Genomic DNA, 22,803 nt, shown 5'->3' with positions numbered 1-22,803 from the left:
AAAGTTTCCACGTATTTCTTGTACTTTGGTAATTAAAAACCCCGATGGCAGAAGGAGGAGGATGTTCTGCTGCTGGCAGGAACGCGCACGGCCAGCATCCCTCCGGCTGCGAGCGGTACCCAGCCGCGATGCAGGCTTGTGCCCTGTTTCACCCCAAAATCCCTATTCCCTCTGCGGCGCAGCATCCGTAGGAGGAAGGCGCATGCCCAGCCCCAGCCAGGATAACGCTCCGACCCTCCTCCAGTCCCGGAATTCAGACCCCTCTACGGGGAGCCGGAAGGGGAAGGAGCACTTTGCCCATTGCCCCATCTCTTATTTTCCTGTTCTATGGCAGGGAAGCGAGCAGACTTTTCATTTTCTCCCGTGTCCTCCCTCTCTCAAGCGAGGAGGATGATGGGGGCTGTTGCAAAGCAGCAGTAACCTCGTGGTACCAAACGCACGGTGACATCCCACAGCTGGGTGACTGAACTCTCTCCTCCAAACACTCCAAAATCCCACTTCTCCAACCAAGTAACATCCCAAGATCCTCAACAAGTTTTCCTCGTAAAATAAAGCAGACGACAGCTGAAAGCGCAGCGTTGGGATGCGGGTATGAATCCCAATGCCTCGGGACACGGGTGTGAACCCAAACCCGCCGCCCCTGGGCTCGGGGCTTACCACCACGCCCGTTCCTCCCTAAGTGCCTGGAGGGGTTTTATCACCGCCTCCCCGCTGCGGGGCAGGCCCAGGTAGCAGCAGGCTGGGGATCTAGGAATAAAGGACTACAAAAATACAGGAAAAAAAAAAAAAAAAAAAAAAAAGGGGAAGAGGCAGACCAGCCAAAGCAAGGACAGCAGTGGGGCAGGAGCGTGGCGGGTGGGAATAGCTAACGTGGGCTCCATCCTGCCTCAGTGTCCTTTGACGGTGATCAGACGGCAGAACAACTGAATTTGGAGTGAAAGGAGGAAGAAAGAAAAGCCTTGGCGCATGCTCGGTATGGAGATCTCTTGGGGAACGCAGATCAGTCCGTGTCAGCCTCAAACTGCTGTGCCCTGCTCCGGGGAATTTCACAGCAGTGACTGTTTTCAGAGACCGCCCTTCCTCGGCGCGTCTGCTGGGATGGGGCTGAGCTGGGGACCTGGACCCACCGGTACCCCGGCCCCTCAGGGGGTCAGGTTTTAATTACCAGGGCAGCCGGAGCGCAGGAGATTAAGGTCAGGATACAGGAGTCAGCTTCTTCTGGTAAAGTGCCTTATTTTCTTTGAGCTTTTAAAAAAATCTTCCTTGCTCTTTCAGAAGAGGGAGGCAAAAAAAAAAAAAAAAAAAAAAAAAAAAAGAAAAAAGAAAAAAAAAGAGGCATACTGCTTTTATATGAAACATATGAAACAGAGCAGAGGATTAATCAATATTTACACAGATCTTGGATAAGGTCACGGCACAGACTAATAACCCAGTGCAGCAACCCGAAAAGCAGAGTGTCAAAAAGAAGGGAAAAGCCTGTTGGTACGCTTTCAACACCATTCCCGGGAGATCCCAAGTGTAAACTGTTTTATCTAGGAAAAGGCATTTTAACTTGGGCTTTGGTAATCGGGGTTGATTACAGCCACGGCGCGCAGCCGGCGGGGAGGACGTGGGTGGGCGCGCGGCCGCCCGGCCTCTCCAGAGCCCAGCCCAGGTTTAGACAAGTTCAACTTTAGCGTTTGGATAAACAGCCACCACGTCATAGCCCTCGGGGGGCTTAACCCTCTCCTTGGCGTGCGTCTCGCAGTACAGCTGCTCTTCGATGAAGAAATAGCCTCTCTGCTTCAGGTTGAGGCCGCAGTCGTCGCACATGAAGCACTCGGGGTGGTAGAGCTTGTCCCGAGCTTTGACGATCGTGCCCCTGGGTGAGAGATGGGGAGAGCTGGGGTGAGACGGAGAAACATCGGCACGAACAGCTTTTCCTGCCGCCCCGAGTAAAACGGAGTAGCTGAAGGAAAGCGGCACGTAGGGGCGCGTAAGGGAGTTATCCCATTCCAGCATCTCAGCCCACCCAATGCTGCTACCCCGCTCCACCATATTTCCAATGGAAGGGATGCTCCGTTCCCATCCGTCCGCGCTCCCCCCGTGGCACCGCTCCACAGCTCCATGCAAAGCAGAGCCTCAAAGATCTACACTCAGCCCCGATCCGAAGGTCGGGAGCCAGCATCCTCCAAGCGCTGCTGGCAGGGCAGGGGCTGCGCAGGCACCACGGCTTTTGGAGCGGAGACCCTCAGCTCACAGCACCAGCAAGGACACGGTTACTGGCATTTGCAGAGCCAACCCTCAGCCAGCAAATCTGGCTCGGGCAGAACATAAATTACAACAGAACATAAATTACAACACGATGAGGCAGGAAAATGCCTATATTCTCTGAAATCAGACCCAACAGTCATCTGTCGGGGAGTAACTCTTCAAACAAACAAACCAACCTCTTCTACTTGACCCTCAAAATGTTTCTTCCTCTGTAAGGCAGTGAAAGCACACCAGTGCTGCCGGCGCTATTCAAAGCCCCAGGCAGTTACTGTGATAAGCCGAAACCGTCCCATGAATCCTCTCCATTTTGCTGCAAGATTCCCTTAAAACGGGCAACCCAAACCGTATTCCTCAATTCCAGGTTTATGTAACGGTTAGCAAAAACCAGAAAGGGATTCAACATGCTCTGCTATGAATTCCAACCCACGTGTCTGGTAGGACCCGACCCAGCCGTGCCCCAGCGTTAGCGTCCCCACCACGGTGAGCCGTGACACTCACACAATCCCGTTCCCGCAGCGGGTGCACTCGGGGAGCATCTGCAGCCCGGACATGGCGCCGCCGAGCTTTGACACCGGGGACTTGATGTTTCGGGGGTTGCTCAGTCTGTCCAGTTTTTCACCTGCCAAGAATTTTAAACGGACACAGATTGAAAACTTGTCCTCACAGGACTTATTTTCCGCCCCCCCCTTCTTTTTTTCCTGAAGGAGTCAGATGAGTCTCTGCTGTCACAACAGAACCCCCAGCTTGCTTGTAAGGAAGTAAAAAGAAAATAGCAAGACCAACTATCTCACAAGTCACACAGCACTCAGGTGTGCAGGTGACCACAGGGCACCGCGCTGACGCTCTGCTCATCGTAACACAGCTCGGACGGTGGCAGAAGCCCTTGGCTCATCAGCAGATCATCTCTCCACGTACCACGAGAGCAGCAGCTCAGTACGTACACCTTGTCAAAAGGCAAGGCAGCCTTAACCTAGGGATGAGAGATTCATTTAGCTGCAATACTATTTAGTGAGCTAAGATAAAACGGCAAACACCTCAGGAAAACTCTAGAAAGAAGTTCTACCACACCAACACTTCGGGTGCACTGGGTAGATCCACCATCAGTCAAGGAGATAAAGATGAAAGCCTTCTGGAGAATCAGGGAAAAATCAAACAATAATAGAATTACATGCATTTTACTTTCTAGAAGACTCATTTAATCTCAAATAACATAAAATAAAATTGTGGTAGAAGACAAGGTCTTCTGGGGCACCAAGCCTCCTTTCACAGAGGTCCAACGACGGGAAAGGAAGCAATGAAAGTTTTGCGCATACGACCAACATCAGGGCCAAGTTTCCAGTGTTGCAGACCCTTCCCTACAGATCACCTCTCATCTGCCCTCACTCTTCGGAGAATACAAACACAGCCCTTGCCAAGAACTGGGACGCTTAAAAGCTTCCAGTATTCACTGCATGGCTCTTCACGGCTCACAACTCACTGGTCTTTCGGGGATTTATTGATCTGTGGTTCCTCTGTGATGGCCTAAGGTTATGGAAAGGAACAGCTCCTGAAAAAGGAGAACATATTTTACTCCATCAGCTGACACACTTTGGAAAAGAAGCAGAGGAGCTGTTGGATGAACAAGCCATTCGGGCTTCCCATGCTTATTTCAGCCCCCGTGCTTCAAGACCACGATGCCCAGGAGGTCTCAGCAGGGCCCAGGCACTTCCTGACCCAGGTGTTCCATCTTTTGGAATCTTCCACTTGGATCTTGCTCCGAAGTACCCTCATGGCTCCAGGAAGGTCTCTGCCTTTCCCAAGGTGAACTGTTAGGGTCTGGAACCTGTGCATCACTACCGGTGGTCGCTCACCAAACCTCCACTTTCCCAAGATATAACAGAGCATTTGGAGACGCTGAGAGCCTTGGTACACGCGAGTCTGCCTGCCCAGGAGTGGACTTGCTGGGAATAAACCGAAATAACTGCTCAAGCTGGGGGCTTCCCCAGCGTGTGACACGGCCTGCTTGGACCAGACACACTTCTCTGCCAACAGCTGTCGCTGTCTCTCAGACAGAGCACTTGGATACGCTGCTTGGAAAAAAAAAAAAAAAAAAGAAAAAAAGAAAAAAATTTTACAGAAAAATGAGTCCTGCAGAGAGGGCTGCTTCCCATCTTCCCGAACGACGGATCATTTCCTTCCATTCACCAGCCCACAGTCTCAGCGTAATTTATGGTCCTCAGCGAGGCAGCGAGATGCTTTAACTCCACAATCCTAACCATCGCCGTCCGCGTTTGCAGCTGCGGCTCATCCGTCCCGTGCCGAGAGGACCTACGGAGTTGACTGCTGTGATTCCTCCAGCAGATCTCCAGCACGAAGCACTGCTCCCCAGAGTGCGGGACGGGGCCGGCGACACCCAGCTCCTCAGGAGACGAGATCGTGACTTTAAAAGGACAACGCACAGCAGGCTCGGGCAAAACCACGTAGTTTTAGGCTTAAGGAAAAAGGAGCAGGGTGGCAGCTGTAAAACAACCCAGCAGGAACACTCATGGGGATTTAAACTGTGCTGAAACATCGCAGAGCTGCACGCCAGGAGAGATGCTTCTCACTTCATTTCTCATCCCTTATGAAACAAACACCGATAGCATCCTAACGAGCGAGGCGCGAGTGAGACCGTGCCCGCAGCCCCGGTGCATCCCCTCCGCCCGCTGCACAGCGCGGCTGAGAGAGAAAGGGTGGGTGGGTGGCAGACCCCCCCGCCACGCTGGCTGGGACCCCAGCCTCCAAACACGGTGCTGCACCAGTGACGGGCTGGCGCCGAGACGCTGCGGGGTGAGCAGAGGTCCGGGACTGGCTGGGACAGTCCCAGGGTCTGGGGGCTGCCCTGGCACCTCTTTGTCCCCGCCTTCTTCCTAACGAGGAGATGTTGGGGTGCGGCAGACGCCTCGTTGGGAACCCGCCCATGCTTGCTCTCGGTGAGGGACCTGAAGGTACATCTGGAACTTGGACTCAACACCGGTTTTCCCTGCCAGCCTCAGAGGGGCTGTAACATTTACATCCAGTCCTTCCAAGGTCGATCCCATCTCATGCTTTGTGGACATGCCTTAAGTACCGCTGAGAAAACGAAAAATGGTGGAAACTCTTGATGCTCAGAAGTTATACATGATCATGCTTCTTGTGAAGCAAGGAGCAATTTCCTTCTAGTGAAAGAATATCGCTCTCCATCATTTTATACCCACAGGAACTGAAGTGCAACAGCCTGACTCGCTACCTCTTGCAGCTCCATAATGAGATTTGCAGTAGTCGGTATTTTCCCATGGAACCTAAGTTCCTGGATTCATGTGATTGGAGTGTGAGGCTCTTGGAAGGAAGCAGAAAGAAGAGTCCTGCCCTCATGATGGTAATGCGAAGCCTGCAAGTTTGAACGTGAAAGCCCCAATGGACTTCAGGTTGAAAGGCAAATAAAAAGAAGCTGAAATGTATGGTTTGGAGATTTTGTTACTTAATGCTCAGATTTGGCTCCTGCCCACATCAATGACACAGGCAGGAAGCTGAGAGAGACCTGAGAAGTGAGCCAAGAGCTCCTGATCTCTCTCCCTGCGTCGCTGGGGACTGTCCCATGTCCTTGAGCCAACACCATTTACTCAGAGGCCTACGTTCTCCACCGGTGACCTCACCCAACCGCGTTGGGCCACTACGTTTCACAAATGCCCTCAAGCCAACAGCTGCCACAGCCCCGGCCATGGGCAGGTGGAGGGGACTCGCAGGGACACGCTGTGGGTGCCAACCTCCTTACCGTTCTCACCAGCCTCCAGCATGCCCTGCAAGTACCGGAAAGATCCGGACTGCTTCGGCTCCGAAACGGGCCTCTCATAATCCTGAAGCATCTTGTAGACGTCCGACTCCACATCAATCCCATTTCTGTTCCGTGGGAGAGGCTTCAAGGGGTCGAGGCTGTTTAAAAAAAAAAAAAAAAAAAAAAAAAGCAAGAAAGGCTCAGGTCAAACATAAACAGCTCATCAGGGAGGTACTGAAACCTCCACATTCCCACAGGTTCCATTAAACACCTCTTTGTTCCCCTGGTTTCTCTCCCTGGAGGCACGCCTGTCCCAGGAACAACCACGGAACCTGGGACGTGAAACTTGTTCCCTGTTCGGCTCCGATTGAGCAATGCAGCCAGGGCTGGCCCAGGTACCTTCATGAAAGAGGGCAGCTGCTTACCAGCACTGTAAATCGCTCTGCCACACAGGGAATTTATTGAAAAAATGGGTAAAGCAATGCATTTCCTGAATTATGCAGGGCCAGGGGATGCACCCACCCTTCGTACCCCTGTTAGGGCACCCGGTGCGGGGAGCTGCAGGCGTGACAGCAAACCTCCATACCAGCCACAAATGCCTCATTTGAGGTTAGCATTTCTGCAGGCCACTGCTTTAAAGAGCCATCTACCAGACACAGCCCGTGGCTTAAACGAGAAGAACACCCCACGGGGCTGCACCGCGCCAAGGATGGGACACGGGAGCAGCCCCGAAACTTCCCCTCCGGACCACGCGCCAACCTGCAGCATCCAGACCTGAGGCTGCTCCGTGTCTGTGCGCGGCGTGATCGGGGTACGACAGAGAGCAAATAGTAATTTCAACCACTATTCCAGTTCATTTGATACATCAAAACATGGAAAGCGTGGTTTGGAATCAAACAGATTTTGGGTACGTGTTTAAGCATCCTGCCGAGTAAAGACGGATTCAAGAGCGGTTGTGCTTTGCTGAGGCAAAGGGAAGGGGCTCCTCTTCCTCTGCAAGGAGAAGGTCATCGAGGCCATTATAAAGCTAATAAAAATAGCGCCTGCCCTGACCCCATCAGATTGTTTAACACACTTTAGCCATCATCTGACTCGTTTTCTGCACCAGCTTTATACTCATGCCCACCTGAAAAAAAAAAAGCAAGCAAGCAAGCTCACTTTCAAACAAACAAATTAAAGAAAACCCAAACAGGATTCACTTTCCAAGGAAAGCCAAAGCTCCGTTTTCTGGGAGTGACCTGCCAGCCTCTGACACCCCAACTTCTCGGGATGAGGGGCAGAAGTGGGGCAGCCGAGGACCCATCCCCACGACTCCCGGCCAGCCCAAACCCTCCCTGAGCGCCCTGCTCCAGCCCTTCCCTACGTCAGCTCCCATATTTCCCATGAAACAGGGCAGGTTTTGACCAGCCTGGCCTGACCAAGCACAAATTCAAAGGGAACGCACTTCTGACCCAGTTCTGCTCAAACACCCGGATAATCTCCCGGCTTTTGGCTCCGACACAGATCGCATCAGATTTTGTTCTCTATTTTTTTTGTGCAGTTCTGCTCTTTCCAACCTCATTAACTTCCCTGGAGCAGGGATCAGCTGGCTCGCAGCACCACTGAAACATGAATTCGTGCAGGCACAGAGCTGCCGAGCTGAAAAAAGCCAACCCTCTTTTTGCTCTTTTTATTTGACACAGACATTACTTCCTTGCAGAATGCTTTGCCAGGCTGGAGGAGCATAAATCAGCAGCAGCGTAAGCCACGCGAAAGCATCGCGGCCCACAGCCCGGCCTGTCTCACAGTCCCAGTCATCCACCCAAACCGTTCTTGGCTACGCAAAAGCTTTTTCTTTCCTACAAGCGTTATTTATTTCCCAGCCTCCCGGACAGCTGCGTTGAGCAGATCTCACATTTATAAACACCTCAGGTTGACTGGGGTTCATTTTCTCCGTGGATACCTCCAGCTCCCAGGCCAAGTATTTGCTCCGCGGTCTGTGGAAGTGCAAGCCCCACTCCGAGGAGGGCGATCCCCTTCCATCCTACCTTGAATACATACTTTGAAAAACCAGGATGCTAACATCTGTGCCACTCCCTGGCACTAATCCCAGCCTGAGGACCAGATCTGATGCCGCTCACCCACCTACCCCCAACGGCGACAGAAGGATCTTGTGTGGATCCAGAAAACCAGCACCTTCATCCATCTTTGAGACAAATGGTTGAACGTTGCTGAGCATCACAATAAGCTTGAACGTGGCATCTGCAAACCTCCTTTTAAATTATTTTTTAATCAATTTTTTTTTCTTCCCCTCCCAGCTGCACTCGACTAATGGAGAAGGAGCTGAACCCAACATCTCTGGAGCTCCGCGAGCACCGTAGCCTCAATGCGCGGCCCCAAAACCAAGCGGTGGGACCCCGAGCGTGAGGAACGCTCTCACCCTACCTCTGGGCAGGAGCGATGTGGAGCCCGCTCAGCTGGCCGGGCAGCGCCGACTCGGAGCCGCTGTTTGCGTGGAGCCGGGTGGGGTGGTGATGCTGCACGTTCGGCATCTGCTTGTTGTCTGTGGGGCTGCCCCCGGCCCCATGGGGCATCGGCCTCCTGCTCTGGGCAGGTCCATTGTCCTGGAAGAGAAGAAAAAGCAGAAAAAAAAAAATCTGTCAGATTTATAGTTCTTAGTACGATACAGATGGAGAGGCTGCGCTGGGACGTGCAGTTTGCAATAATAATATTTTACATGTACCATGGAAAACAGATATGCAGCAGGAAAAGGAAACTCAGACCCGAGCCACAGTTAAATCTTGCCGAATCTCCGCAGCTTGCTTTGGTCCCCGACCAAACGAACCTGCCTGTTTCTCCGCGGTGAGCTGCTGCCAAGCATCCCGCACTTACTCTCCTGTAAAAGCATATTTGTTATTTCCACCAAAGAAAGGCTGCGAGCCTGCTTCTCGTTCTGCGTTACATCGCTGGGAGAGCGCCGAGCGCTCCCCTGACTTCGGGGCACTCGCTCTGATTTCCACCGGCCAAACAGGATGAAACCCCGGCGCCGCAGCCCCTCACGCGGGTTGGGCAGGACCCCCGAGCCCAGAGGCCAGCACTGGTATTTTCACTTTCCTGCCGCTTGTGTTCATTTTGGGAGTTTTTTCCCCAAAATAAGATCATTTACAGTGAGAAACACACTGGTTTGGCTTAACATTAATATTTTAATTTGCTTTTTAAATCCCAAGGCAAACTACAAAAATATTTTTGTCCCAGATCCCATTAAAACGCAAGTTTTCCGTATTATTTTACCTACATCAAACATTACCTAGGTGTTTTTCCAAGGCTTTGTGAGCCAGCCCCGTGCACACCCATAAATCCAACAGTACCTCCCGCTAATCTCGCCACCGGGAAGAGCGGCAGAAAGCCGGGCACGGCCTCAGGACACGCGCCGGCTGCTGTTGTTTCCAGCCACGCGAGCCAGAAACATGCCTGTACTGATGGAAGGAATCGGTGCTGGGGTCAGAGGCTGTAATCTGTCTAATCTGGATTAATCTGTTTAATCTGGATTAATCTGTTTCGGGGCAGGTCCCCGGCGACGCGGCCTCGCACCGGCTTTTCAGCAGAGTGACGCCGATGCAAAACCAGGCAGAAAAAGAAAACACCGTCCTGTGAACAAATAACACAGCGCATCGTGCGGGGCTCTAATACAAAGCTTACGTTTGATTAAAATAATCCAATAAATACTAATTGGGAACAAATGTCTGTCACTGGTGCCTAGCAGAAAACACTGTCGCTCCCAAGCCTCGTAAAAGCGAACAGCTAAGAGAAATAAAAACCAGATCCTGCCAGAAAAAGATGTTGAAAGTCCAATCCTTCAGCGGTTCCTAGGGCAAAACTCCCATTGATAAAAACCGGGCTTAATTAAGAACTGCAAACAGTGCCTTTGAGTTGTTTTTTTTTCTGCCACCAGCTGAAAAACTGCAGACCGCCCCGAGCCCTCCTGGCACCGCTCCTCGCGCACCGTGCGTGCACACACACGTGGGGAGAGCTGCTTCCAACACAATAACCTCAAATTAGCTATTAAAAAAGGAATTTCGCTGCCAGGAATAATATAATTTTAACTATTCCCCAACTTATATTATTAAAAAAAAAATTACAACCAGGCTATGGGTTTCCAATTCCCAGATTTACATTACGATTTCAAGGGAAATAAAGAAAACACTTTCAACTGTGAGAGGAAAAGAAGGATCATAAACATTTCGGGGAAAAAAGCAATGGCCCACGCTGCCTGGCAGGCCGTCGCGAGCTACGGAGTTATGCTTTTAAAAGGCCATTATCGTTAACGATCTGTGCGCCAGGGCCCAGACGCGCATTTGGTCAGAGGGTCCTGCGCTCCCCTCTCCTCTGTATGGGGACATCCAGACCCTTTGCTGGGGAGCACGGGGCTGGCGGCTGTTTCGGGAACGAAAACCTCCTCCAAAGCACCTAGAGACCATCATCTCCACGGACTCGCTTTAATCTGAGGTAGCTTGTGAAGCTTTGTGGGATGCTGGTGGTGGCGGCTCACCCTCGCGTCTGCTTGGCTGCGTTATAAAGCCACGGGTGACCCCGCAGCATCCATTGGGATCCGGAGCGCTCCTGCTACCCTAACACCAACGGAGCAAGACCACGGAGATGAAGCAACGGATGTCCCTCAGCCTTTTCCACCACGTTCTTTGGTGGCTTCGTGTCGGGGGCAGCAGAAATACAGACAGGAAGCGTTTACCCCTCCAAGAGCACACCAGTCTTTGCTTTTCTTGTCACTCTGAGTTTCCGTGCTACACAACTTTCCCGTTGCACAAAAAGCTGCTCGTGGGACTGAGCTCAGTCCCCTTTTTCTCATCTCAAAGGCCGTTTCAGCATTTTTCCCACGAGAACCTCTGCAAGGCTTTGCATTGTGCAAAACATTCATGTGTTCATTCTCAGAAACCTAGAACCAGATGGATTTCTTTAAAGTTCTCAAATTCAAGATCAGAAAAAAAAATCTCCCCCTTCGGGACCTAATTTGCTTTTCTCTGCTGACATTTTTCCCTGCTTTTTATGGCCTCTCTTAATTTAAGAGAGTTTGCAAACCCTTCCTAGGAGCTGGCCTGTGAAGTTTCACCAAGGAGAACTCTTTCAGCCTACAAAACAGAAACTCACAATCTGTTTTCTCACCCTTGCCTTCTAGGACCATCAATTCGGAAGCGCAACCCACCTCCTGACACGCAGCGCCTGGAGCTCCCAGAGCCCAGGCCTCCCCACTCCTGCCAAACACGACTCACGCAGCCGTCCCGCACCAGACAAACACGAGGCCGAGCTAGAAAGGAGCCGGTTGACGTCCCAGTCCCAGGGACAAGGTGGGTTTACAGGATGGTTTTGCATGCGGCTGCCGTACCAATGCCGCATGATGCACGGCGAGCACGCAGCCAGATCAACCTTCTCTGGTCCCCACCTTGCTGGAGACCCCCAGCCTGTCCCTTCCTCCAAGGGGAAGGAATGAGGAAAGGAAAAGGGATTATTTGGAGGAGAACAAGCCACCGCAAACAAAAAAAGACGACCTGCAGCAAGCACCTGCCTTGGCCACCCCTTGCATGGCCTCATCAAACCACCTCCTCCTCCAGACACGAATATCAGCGCCGCACAAACGCGGCCGGTGCCCTACCACGCACAGGCAAGGGCTGCCCCTGCCGATACGGATTTACATCCCTAGGAGCTATTTCCAGCAGAAGGAAAACGCGACACGGCCTATGGCAGCAATTCTCTTGGCCGGTGGCGCAGGAAGCCGGGGCAGTCGCGCGTACACGGCAGTGGCAGGAGCAGCGCCTCGCCCCGAGCTGCTGTAGGGACGTGAAGCGCCCGCCAGGCACTTTAGGTTGGCTGTTGTGCCCCAAATACTGCACCTCTTTCGACCGACCCTTGGACACCAACGGCCAGGTGCCGCCAACTTCGCTTGCGCCGAGCAGTGCCTCACTCTACGCAGAGTCGCAAGCAGGTTCCTGCATGCCAGCATTTATTACGATGGGAGAAAATCAGAAATTTAACTGGTTTTTGGATGCCTGGCTCCTGTCCCTACCACACAGCGCAGCATACAGAGCATGAGAGGAACAATTTTCCTTTTACATTTAAGGGAAAGATGCTGAATGACAGGTTGCTTGGATTTAAATCCTGGGAATTCCTCAAAGAGCCAGAAACAGAAAGCTTTTTTCCTTCCTTCTTCTACAAGCACTTATTCAATTTCTAGCAAGTCCCTCTGCTCCCTGCCTGCTTATTAGCAAATCTCGTTTCCCCTGTATTTCATTTAGCTACGGCACGGTGCCCGGACCCAGCCAGCGCGGCGACGAGCACCATCAGCAAAGCGCCGAGGCTCAAATGCTTTTCACAGGACACCTCGTTTCCAATTTCAGGAAACGCATCGGGGAGCGTTAAAAGCAGCAAGTTGAAGATTTCGGCAGAAATACGAGCATCCCCCGTGGCTTCGCCAGGCGGAGCTCGGGCGCGCTCCGGGTGATGGACGTGAAGACAGGCTTTGCCTGCTCACTGCCCTCGCGCAGTCGAAACACGGCCACCCCTCCACGTTCTGGTCAGACCTGTAATAGGACAGAAGGCTCAAAAATTAAAGAGTTAAGTCAAGTTAATCACTGCTGAAATAGGTATTCCCGTAAGGAGGAAAACACACGGTGAACTGGGAATTTTTGAAAGGTTTGAAAATCAGTCTCAGTCTCTTTTGGAGAGAGTTTATTATTTGGAAACCACCTTTTGCAGAGTCAACAAAAAGCATAAATCTCGTCAGATTTTTAAACTACATCAAGGCGAGCGTGCAGTTTCAGCTGCCTGTTTACCAGGAATAACATCAGGATCCAAACTGGGAAGACTTTAACCCAGGGATTTAAACATAAGCCCATCTCTCGGCAAGCAGAAGCCCCCTGCGCTTGCCGCCTCGGCCACTCTTGGAACCGGCCACGCTCCTCAGGGCTGCGTTGTGAGATAACTGCTCTTTGCGCTCACAGAATATGCTGCCTCCGAAATTACACCGCCGAGCCCCAAACCCACCCTGAAGGCCACCTGTGCGGTGGCGGGAGATCTGCAGGGACAGGACGAGGAAAAGCCCCGGCTCCCGCTGGCGCGGACGCCGAGCTGCAGTGGGGATCGCCAGCGAGATGTTTATGTCGCTGAGCCAGGGAGCCGGTCCCACTCCAGGTTATAAACACGTGCTGCTTCAGACTTAAACAGAGCTGAAGGTCATTAACGGCTTGGCCCCGCCGAAAGCTGTTTTCTGTTTGATGTACTTCAGGTCCGCTCTCTTCCTAAAGCCAGAACACCACCAGACAGCATCAGCTAGATGCTTGCTGGATTAGGGACGCAAGCGTTGCTGTTTGTGCTCCTGGAGGTCAAAGCATCCCTTAGCCAAGGGGTCACCTTGAAAAGACATCCTTTGTGACCACGCTTGGTCACTTGTGTCCCTCTTCCCGCAGCAGCGGGACAGGCCGCAGCGCTCCAGCCCCTCACTGGGGTTTGACTTTCCCCTCCCTGGCTCCGAGCTGTGGTAATCGAGCCCAGCTGTGCTCTGCAGAGCCAGCCAGCATTTCCCGCCCGTCTCCGTACGACACGGCTGAAAGACGCGGCACTGGCATCGGCCCCTCAGCTGCCTACCGTGGGAGAGAAGGGGGCAAGACCACTCTTCTGCGGAACTGGGATAACGTTTGTGTGTCACCGTTATCATCACGAGGAGACAGTCAGAGCACCTGTGGCTCCTGCCAGGCTGAGCAGCAGCTGGGGACCCGTCCCCACCGCGCCCCGACAGCCTGGGGACGGGCACTCCGGCTTCTGCGATGGGCGCCTGGCACCACCGCTGCCCAGGGCTCAACGGGAGCGGGGCAGACCTGGCGGCAGGAGAAAGGGGAAGGACACAGGCTGCGGTTTTTTTAAAGCAAAGGTGCCATTTCTGCCCGTGGCTGCCTTCCCCTGTGACCCAAGGGGTACAGCTGGATTGCAGTGACCTGATTCTGGCACAGGGCTTTTTGTGAGTGGAATTTTACTGCCTTCAATACTGCAAGTCCTCTTTCACAGAAATGCAACAAGCAATTAAGCCTGAAGACATATCCCAGCACATCCCGACACCACGACATATCCTCACACATCCCGACACCCTCCGGAGTGAAATCCAACCTCTGCGCAGAATAAAACCACAATCCAGCCATCCGTCCGTCTCCTCTCCCAGCTTCCCAACAGCAAAGACAGCACTTTGTCTCTGATAAACTGGTTCAAAAGTCCCAGAAAGGGAAATCTGAGCCACTCCCCCACGGAGGGGCCGTGGGACGGATGGTGCTGTTTTAATTCCAATGCAAATAACAGATTCACGCTGCAGCTGGGGTCTGCAGAAGCGGGATCGATTCTGCAGCTCTCTGCCTAAAAGGAAGTCTCGTAGCGAACCCTTATGTCAAAGGCTGCCCCTCAAAGCTGGGGGAGAAGGATAAATTTAAAAAGCTACGCACATTTTAACACCTATTTCCCTAGGAGCACAGTGCAGATGTCCCGTCAAGATGCTGGTTTTACAGACTAAGCAGATTCAATCTAACTTCAAAAAGTTCTAGCAAGTAGGAGCCCACATTTAGTTCAGCTCAGAAGATTAACAGATAAGAAAAAAAAGTTGAGTGTAGCTTGCTGAAGCTGGATGAAAGTATGTGGGTTATTTTATGAGACGGATTTCAAATACTGTGCCAAGTTCCTCTTCCAGCGTGTACCATGGTCTGAAGAAAAACTCATCCATCATGTCCTTCTTCCTGGGCTCCTTTCACAGTCATCTGCTAAACACCAAATTCTTTTTTGAGATCTCTCTAAATAAGAGCCCAAGCCCTTACAATCAGATGGTCTTTTAGTTAAAAGGCTGCAGCCCACGTTCATGTGGAACATGACTCAACCTGGAGCCTGGCCGAGCCCTGGCCTGCCTGCGTCCCCGGGACGGTCTGTACCCGGAGCAGGCAGGGCTGTCAGCGCACACCGGCTGGGATCTCGGAACAGGGGCTCAAAACGAACCTCATGGCCTCATGCCAGGTCGCGGACACACTGAAAAACACCCGTGGGTCATGTCTCAGGTGCGGCCCCTGCAAGCATCACTCAGGTTTGCTCAGCTTCATGGAATTTCCAACCACAAAACCCCATTTCCACAGGTAAAACACACGTACCTTTACATGCAGCAGCCTAGCTTTGCTTTTCAGGAGTAATTCCATAATGACGTGACTCCAGGAGCTAGGGCCTGACCGAAAGAGCTGGTGCCAGTCAAGAGCGCCCTGGGTGACATGGGTGACAACACCAGAGAGGTGTACAATACATATTGTACAGCACAAGGACAGCATACGTCTATCCCAGGGACAATCCCTCACCATTAGAGAGAAATGAGCTACACAGACCCTTCCTAGGGAGCAAACACTTCTCCACCTTGACACGGTCACGCCGATGGCTACCAGCGAGGCTCCGACGGCTGCCGGCTCTAGTAAACGGCTTCATCGCCCGGGAGAAGCCGCAGCCCTCATCGACTCAAAGAGCTCTGGAGGGACTTGAGCTGCAACGCCACTGCTTTATCCCTTAAGCTACCTGGCTCCCCAGCGGCCTCTGAAAAATCCACAGCCATGGAAAAAAGCTACCCGAGGCCGGCAGGAATGATTAAAATGTGTTTCCATTTATCCCGCTCGCTCCAGCGCAGAGGGCATGTTTTTAATATTACAGGCACAAGGAGGTGTTTAACAAGCAGACAGAGGAGGGCTTTGTACAAGGGCTTGGGGTTTATTAACGCATTCATAAAAAAGCAAGATAGCCAGGGATGAGACGCGGGAGGGCACAGGATATATTGCCTCGCCTGTGTTTTCAGGAGACCTTCGGGCAAAGTTCTGCAGACCAAGCCCTTCTGCTCAGGCCACGCAAATATGCATGGGGCTGGGAGCAGCTTCGGCGCTGCGGCGACAGGATAAACGCGTGTGCAGGCTGAGGGGAGGTGTGAGTGCCACCAGCTCTCACGGTCCTAGGACAACCTCAGCCAGAGTTTCACACGTCAACAGAACTAATGTTCACGATAAGCAATTTTTGAAGAAACTGGAGTAGGTGAAGGAGTCTAAGAATAAAGGAATTTCTGTGTGTCCTATAAGGAGTATTTAACTTTCACCTGTACAGGAAAGCCTAATGATCATTAACAGAAGACGAACACCAGTGAAACTTCAAGGTATTTTTGCAATACAACAACTCTGGACAAAAAAGGTCGAAGAGCTTTGACATCTCCTCCTCTCTCTGGCAGCAGCAGTGCCCTCCTGCCAGCTGACTATCCAGCCTCAGCTAAGCTTGACAACGGGCTAAACCCTAGAAAGAGTTTTCTTTCTGTTTCCAAACATTTTCGGTGACCTTTCCAGCCCAGGAGCAGCCAGCCTCGGTGCAGGAGAGCGTTGCTCCATGCAGGCATTGGGATGATGCTCTGTCTGTGCATGGGCTGCTGCGTGTGTCCAATCAACATCCCACCAATAGAAAACAATGTCTAATACAGAGGAAAAGAAAAAAAAACCAACCAAAAAACACCAAAAACCACCACACAAAACCCATCATCTTTCACATACCAGGATTATTGAGGCTCACTTAATAAAGACACGGATTTATGTAAGAGATATGTAGAGGACTCCACATAAAAGGTCACAGCTCAACACATTACAGTGGTACTGAGAGAATTCCTTTGCTTCCAAATGATTCAATACTGTACAACGGGAAAAAATAAACACAAGTGCACGCCAGCTTGTGTGCAACCTATTCACCCAGTGAATTAGACCAGCAGATTTTGGTGGGGTACAAACCCCCGATAATATCTGGGTGTGAAACACTGCCCAGGTATCCGCAGCTCAAGGCTGACGCTGCTTACAGCATCCGTCAGGATCCAGCGCGTTTCTGCTGTTAAACCAGCCCTCAGACAACGCGCTGGGAGTTCCCGTGGGACGGGAAGCTGGGCTCGTGCCAGTGCATTACCTCATGCTTTGTTTTCCCAAAAGTACGAGGCAGACATTTCCCCCGTCCTTCTGCCCTGAGAGCAGTGGCTGATGCCCACGCGAGGGCTGGTTGGATGGTGGAGCCGAGGATCCCAGCAGGAGCTTTCCCAGGAGCAGCTATGGCCCATCCACTACGGCAGATGCAAGTTTGCCCCAGTTCCTCCTCTTCATCCCATTCTGGTTGGTATTTTCACATGGCAAGTTGCAGGTCTTGCACCTGATTTTAGTCAGAGCAAGCTAACACCAGTCTCTACAGGCTGAGAATTTGGTGTCAAGCACAAAAATAACACATTAGAGGTAAAGAAAACCCTTAAGTGATGAGCAGAAACAGCCTTCCCATCCTTTCTGCACACCCATGGAAAGACCAGCTCTTCTCCACCGCTCAGAGCTCACCCTCAGTGGGACGGTCGTGCTTGGAAAGCCACTGCTCAAGCGTGAGAGAGGACCGGGAGCACTGACCACCATCCCCATCCCTCCCCCCAAGAACGACACAGGTGCCGCCCTGCCAGCTGGGTGGCACTGGGATGCCGTTCCCGCGGGGACAGCACTGACGACTGCCTGCGGGAAGTGCCTCTCCCTCTCCGGGCAGCCAGAGGAAACCCAGCCTTTCACCCCACGTAGCTGCTTTTAGCCAAGTGTCCAGGTTTGGGAGGACTTGCATCCTATTCCAGCTCCAGCTCCGCGCTGGAATTTAATTTCTGCTGCGATTATTCTCACACCCTGACACTTGATCTACTGTCAGTTAGCGCAGGCAAGGCTCTGCCCCACAGCCCGGAGCCCGCGCTTCCAGTTCCCCTGGGCCAGAAAGCCGCCAGTTCTGGCAGCATGGGAAGGGTCAAGAAAACAAACATCCTCTCCTTTTATTAGCACCACATGGCGGTATTTTGACTAGCGAGCTCACACTCTCCCTGTTTGCCTTTGCTCACAACGACGCCAGCACCAGGCAAAAGCCGGTGGCAAAGCGAGACTGGAGGTGCCGATACATCAGCAGTGATGCCGCGTCCGCACAATGGGAATCCTGATCTCACGTGACGGCTGGAGAGCGCCGAGCCGCCCCACAGCATCCTCATGCGTCCCACCGTCACCCACAACCGGGTCGGACAAGTCTGAACATCACTGAATCCGCATCCTTCTCTACAGACCCTTGCTACAAGGACAGGCTTGTAGAGCGTAACCAACTGATAAGCAAAGTCTGCTTTTTTTTTTTTTTTTAAAGCATTATTTCACGAAGGCGACTCACCAGCATCCTGTTCTGTGCCATTTCTACTAATTGTGAACAAGTGGCTCTCTCTACTTCCAGCTTCTTCAGTTGTGAGGGCAGCTATTCCCTGCAGTCACGGCATTCAAAGGTTTAATACGGACGATGGATTACATTCTTGGTCTCTGAGTAGGGGCTTTTCCACAAAGCTCAACTGATAACCGCAACAGATTGAGAAAGAGAGCAGAGCTCACCAGCTGGTCCGTACCTTCCAAGTTCTCTTGCACAAGAGAGAACTGCCAGCCTCGCTGCCTTCCAGACAAAGATTGCACCTAAACAAACTAAAATGTAATTAGAAGAAATCGCACAGATTTAGGCTTTCCTAGTAATCACACAGATTTCGGCATTCTGCTTATGCGTGCGTGTTTTGGGGCCTCTAGCGAGAATTACTGCAGTCACAAGTCAAAAGACTTTCAAGACATCTTTCCCCAGGACGATGGAAAAGTTGACAGGGTAAAACCTGGAGGAAGGAAAGACATGTGCTCCACATTACTGGAAAGGCCACTTGGGGTAAAACTCTCAAAACCCTTCTCAAGGACAACCCCAAACCTATTTTTGTGATTTGAGGGCAGAATTCCAGCAGAACTTTCCCCCCCTCGTGTTTCAAAGCAGACCGTTTTTCTTCCCCAGATGCGAGGAAGTGCGCCTAAAGGCTGCACATTTTGAGCCAAGCCGTTACTTTACAACCACGCTTAAGGCACGGTTGGTTTTTCCTCTCTGGGAGAGCAGAAAAGCCATTAAGCAACACAATGCAGAGATACAGCCACTGAAAAAGAGGGCAAGGGCAGGAACCCGCTGTCCGTACCCGCGTATTTCTGTTTGTACCCCTCTCATCCCCTGCCACAAACACATCTGCTCCACCCACCAGCACTCCCCAGATGCAGGCATTTTCAGTGTAGATCTGGATTCAGGAAAATCCATCCCTACCCCCTCATTATATTCTATGTAACTGTCTAATTTTTTAAAAGGATCCACATGTAACATATATTAATAGTCAGATTCAAATCCAATCTGCAATAAACCTCAGAAATGCTGTATCTGGCAGCGGGACCGCTGCACATTTGGTCCTTATTTAATGCTATTCATAGGGTTTGGGGCACAAAGTCTATTAAGAAAAAATATCTGTCAAAAAAAGATTGCTGTAATTGATTAATGAAGCAAACATGGCCAGAACTCAAAGCCCAAGCACACAGATCACCCTGCTCCGTCAGTCAGCGCAGGAAACACGGACGGACCCACAAGTTGCTCGTGTACGATACCGGGTTTTTGCCGGCGTTTGCTGTTCTGCAGCTGCTCGTCTCTCTGCCTGGTGTCCCCAGGTGGGAATGCAAAAATATTTGCAAATTCACTCATCTCTCACAAGGCTACAATGGCCAACAGCCAAAGGTGCGACGACACGGGTTGGCTCTTCGTAGGGTTTGAAGAGTCTCACCCCTGTCCTCGTCATTTGGTGATGTCTCTGCTGCCAGTGTCATCTCCTCAAAGGGAAATGAGGCCAGAGCCACTCCTCACAGCACCATCCTGCCCTCTCCACCCTTGCAGGTCTTAATTCTGTCTGCACAGAGGCAAGAGAGGGCCATGGGGAGACCCTGGGTCCCTCGTCAGGATGCTAGGAGCCACCTTGAGAAACAAGTGGCAGGGCTACGCCAGCAGCATCTGGACACGGGCACTTTGTGAGCTCTGGAGAAAAGGCTCTCGTGAAAGAGCGTGTAACACAAACCACGTTGGAGAGAAGGAAACAGCAAGAGCGATATGACCAACCTGCAGCAGTGAAGCGCTCGGGTCTCAGCAGGCTTGCTCCTGCCATCCCTGACCTCCTGGGAAAGCCTGCAGCATGCATGTCAGCTCAGGGTCCATCCAAGGAGGAGCAAGGCAGCAGGAGCTCCCCTCTGCCCTGTCCCCTCCCCATTCCCCAGATACCTCTACAGCACACATCATGGACCAGCACACCCAAAAACCCCACGGTCAGGTAACCCGGAGCAGAAATGGAGGAGCGAGAGACCGCTCCTCTTTCCTCGGAGGAGCCAAGGGAGAACACGAGTCATCTTTGACCTTGCTACCAAGCTGCTAGTCAAGAGATGGGTAGGAAGGATGGAGATCTGTTTGGCCCCGTCTGCCTCCCAGTAGCGGGCTGCTGCTGGAGACAGCGCTGCCCTCGCCCCAGCTCTCGGAGACCGTGGGGTGGGAAGGCAGGATGCTGGTGGGAGGGTCTCGGGAAAAGAGTGGGAGATAGAGGGAAGAGGCGAGCTGTGAAAGAGAGAAAAGGAAAAGAAAAGAGATGCTGGGGGAAAGTAGGCCATTAAAAAAAAAAAATTATCATCCACCACCATGTGAAGTGAATCAGTGCCATGGGATTAGGAGGGCGTGGTGGATTTTGGAGGCAGCCAGGACAGAGGCAGGCGGGCCGAGGCAGGTGCAGACAGACCCCGGGCGTGCTGCGCTCCGGGATGGGCAGCATCAGACAGCACCTTTCAGAGGGGCTGCCAAGAGCCCCACCAAAAATAACACCGACCGTGGCTCCCGGGAGGTCTGGTGCTGGGTGCTGCCCAGCCTCCTTGCACCAGCAGCGACCCGACTCAACAAAGCCTGACTTGGGCGGAGTGCAGCTACAGAGCTGGGCTTAAGCCAGATCAGCTCTGGGATCTGGTTCACCACAGGCTTTGCCCACCCAAGGAACGCACAGCAAGATCTGCACGGAAAAGTCCAACAAACACGACACCTTAAAACCACACATAGGAACTCCTTAACCTCTGGAAGGGCCACAGGCAGAGCAGAGGGCTTTCCAGATGTCAGATACGGACCTCCTCACCCCAGAAAAGCGAGCTGGAAGCTGCTGCTGCCCTACCTGCGGCTCCGGCTCTATGTTGATCCGGTACGCTTGAGCCTTGCCATCTTCCAGAACGGGGGGTGACCAGGGCCTCCCTTCGGACCTGCAATGGGAAATTAAGTAAACTCGACTTGAATTGCTTTTTTAAAGAAAACCCCAAACCAGAAGAAACCCATACAACAACAACCACAAAAAAAATCAGACTTAAAAAAATAACAAACAAAATAACCATATATATAGTATATAGGCCTGCCAAGGAATGAATATATAAATGTGTCTAAAATTATTCTCAGAAACAGTGCAGTGGTAAATAGAGAAGATGCAGTTCCATGCTATTAAAACCATGAAGCTCAAAACTGTTCTTGAACTACAGGCTCCAACCTGGCATGGAATTCAAGATACAAACCTACACCAGTTCAAGAAGTCAGCAGACAAACCTGGGGTGGGTCTTGTTTCACACACTCCTGGCTTTGCCCCTTTATTCTGGCCCTGAATCCTGAAATGTATTCTGATTATGTGTGCACATACACACACATATATATATATATGCATTCCCTGGTAGGCCTATAGATCAGACCACAGCAGGAATTATATAAATTACACAAACACCTTTCAGGGAGACAGCTTATACAACCCTGTATGAATCATCTCGACCCTTTCAACAGGTGCCAGCCAGAAAGAGCCCTAGAAGTACAGTTTCCATTCACAAGCGCATCTTCAGTGCTGCCAAGCCAGAGCAGGAGGCTGCCGCTCTCCCCAGATTTTCCCTGTGCCTGATCATTTTTTCCCCCGCAGAGGCAGCCGAGGGCACGGCGGGGATGCGATGCGGCAGGCGGGTGGGCAAGGTCCGGCAGGCACATACGCAGGCTTTTCCGGATGCGAAGAGGTTGAGTTGAGAGATGGAAACTGCACGAAGTACAAGACAAGGTTTTTGTACGCAGAGTACTCCGTTTATCATCACCATCTCCATATGCACCACTCAATGAAAATTGCTCTTGCTCCGACAGGCACGGATCGCTCCCGTGGCCGAGCATCCCTCCTTGGACTCCGGCCCCTGCCGCATACCATGCTCAGCTTCGGTTTAATCATCTGCAGAGGCCAAGTTTAAAAAGTGCGGAGCACGGTTTTAACCCAGGAATCCTTGAGGTGAATGTTTACCCCTGGTATTTCACATCTGAACCAGCCAGCACACAAACCTGCCTTCACAAATTCAGGGTCTGATCCAAAAACCTATTGAAAGCAAAGCCTCCGATGCCTGTAAAGCACTCCGGGTCCATCCCCTGAGGATTTCAGGTTTTTTGTTCCAAACCACCACTCAGTACTACCATCACAGCTTTTTAACAGGGAATAACATACTTCCTCTCATAACTAGGGAAATTTATCTTGTTCTGATAAGTTTACTTAATTATTCGATCTTATGCTGGGACAATTCACTTGAAGCTGGTCTTGCCAACTGTTTTTCCGTGGGAGAAAGGAAGCCAGCCTTCCCAGGAACGGCGGCATTCCTAGCAAACCCGGCTTGCTTTCTGCCACAATCCAGCTCTGTGTATATTGCTTCCACGCCGAGAATTCCATCTGGAGGCCCAGAACAATAAAAACACCTAATTACTTTAGCGGAGATCACAATTAGAATTTCCCGTGCTTTTTCCCCACCACCGCTGGGAAGGGGCGGTCAGGATGCTCCCCTTCGCTC

General features: G+C 51.8%; 1 protein-coding gene across 1 annotated transcript in view; it reads right to left on the bottom strand.

The window, feature by feature from the left end:
- Positions 1–1,363: 1,363 nt before the first annotated feature.
- PDLIM4 (PDZ and LIM domain 4) overlaps positions 1,364–22,803 on the bottom strand; it is a 42,841-nt gene continuing 21,401 nt past the window's right edge. The window contains exons 3-7 of the mRNA XM_086758910.1: positions 21,129–21,213; positions 8,450–8,628; positions 6,026–6,183; positions 2,752–2,872; positions 1,364–1,861 (exon numbers count right to left, since the gene is read on the bottom strand). Of these exons, the coding sequence (XP_086615036.1) occupies positions 1,657–1,861; positions 2,752–2,872; positions 6,026–6,183; positions 8,450–8,628; positions 21,129–21,213 (748 nt within the window). The 3' untranslated portion in view covers positions 1,364–1,656. The remainder of the gene's footprint in view (positions 1,862–2,751; positions 2,873–6,025; positions 6,184–8,449; positions 8,629–21,128; positions 21,214–22,803) is intronic.

This window comes from Chlamydotis macqueenii, chromosome 14 (genome assembly GCF_036417535.1).
Source record: "Chlamydotis macqueenii isolate bChlMac1 chromosome 14, bChlMac1.mat, whole genome shotgun sequence".
Classification (NCBI taxonomy): domain Eukaryota; kingdom Metazoa; phylum Chordata; class Aves; order Otidiformes; family Otididae; genus Chlamydotis; species Chlamydotis macqueenii.
This window is presented reverse-complemented; position numbering and strand designations above follow the sequence as displayed.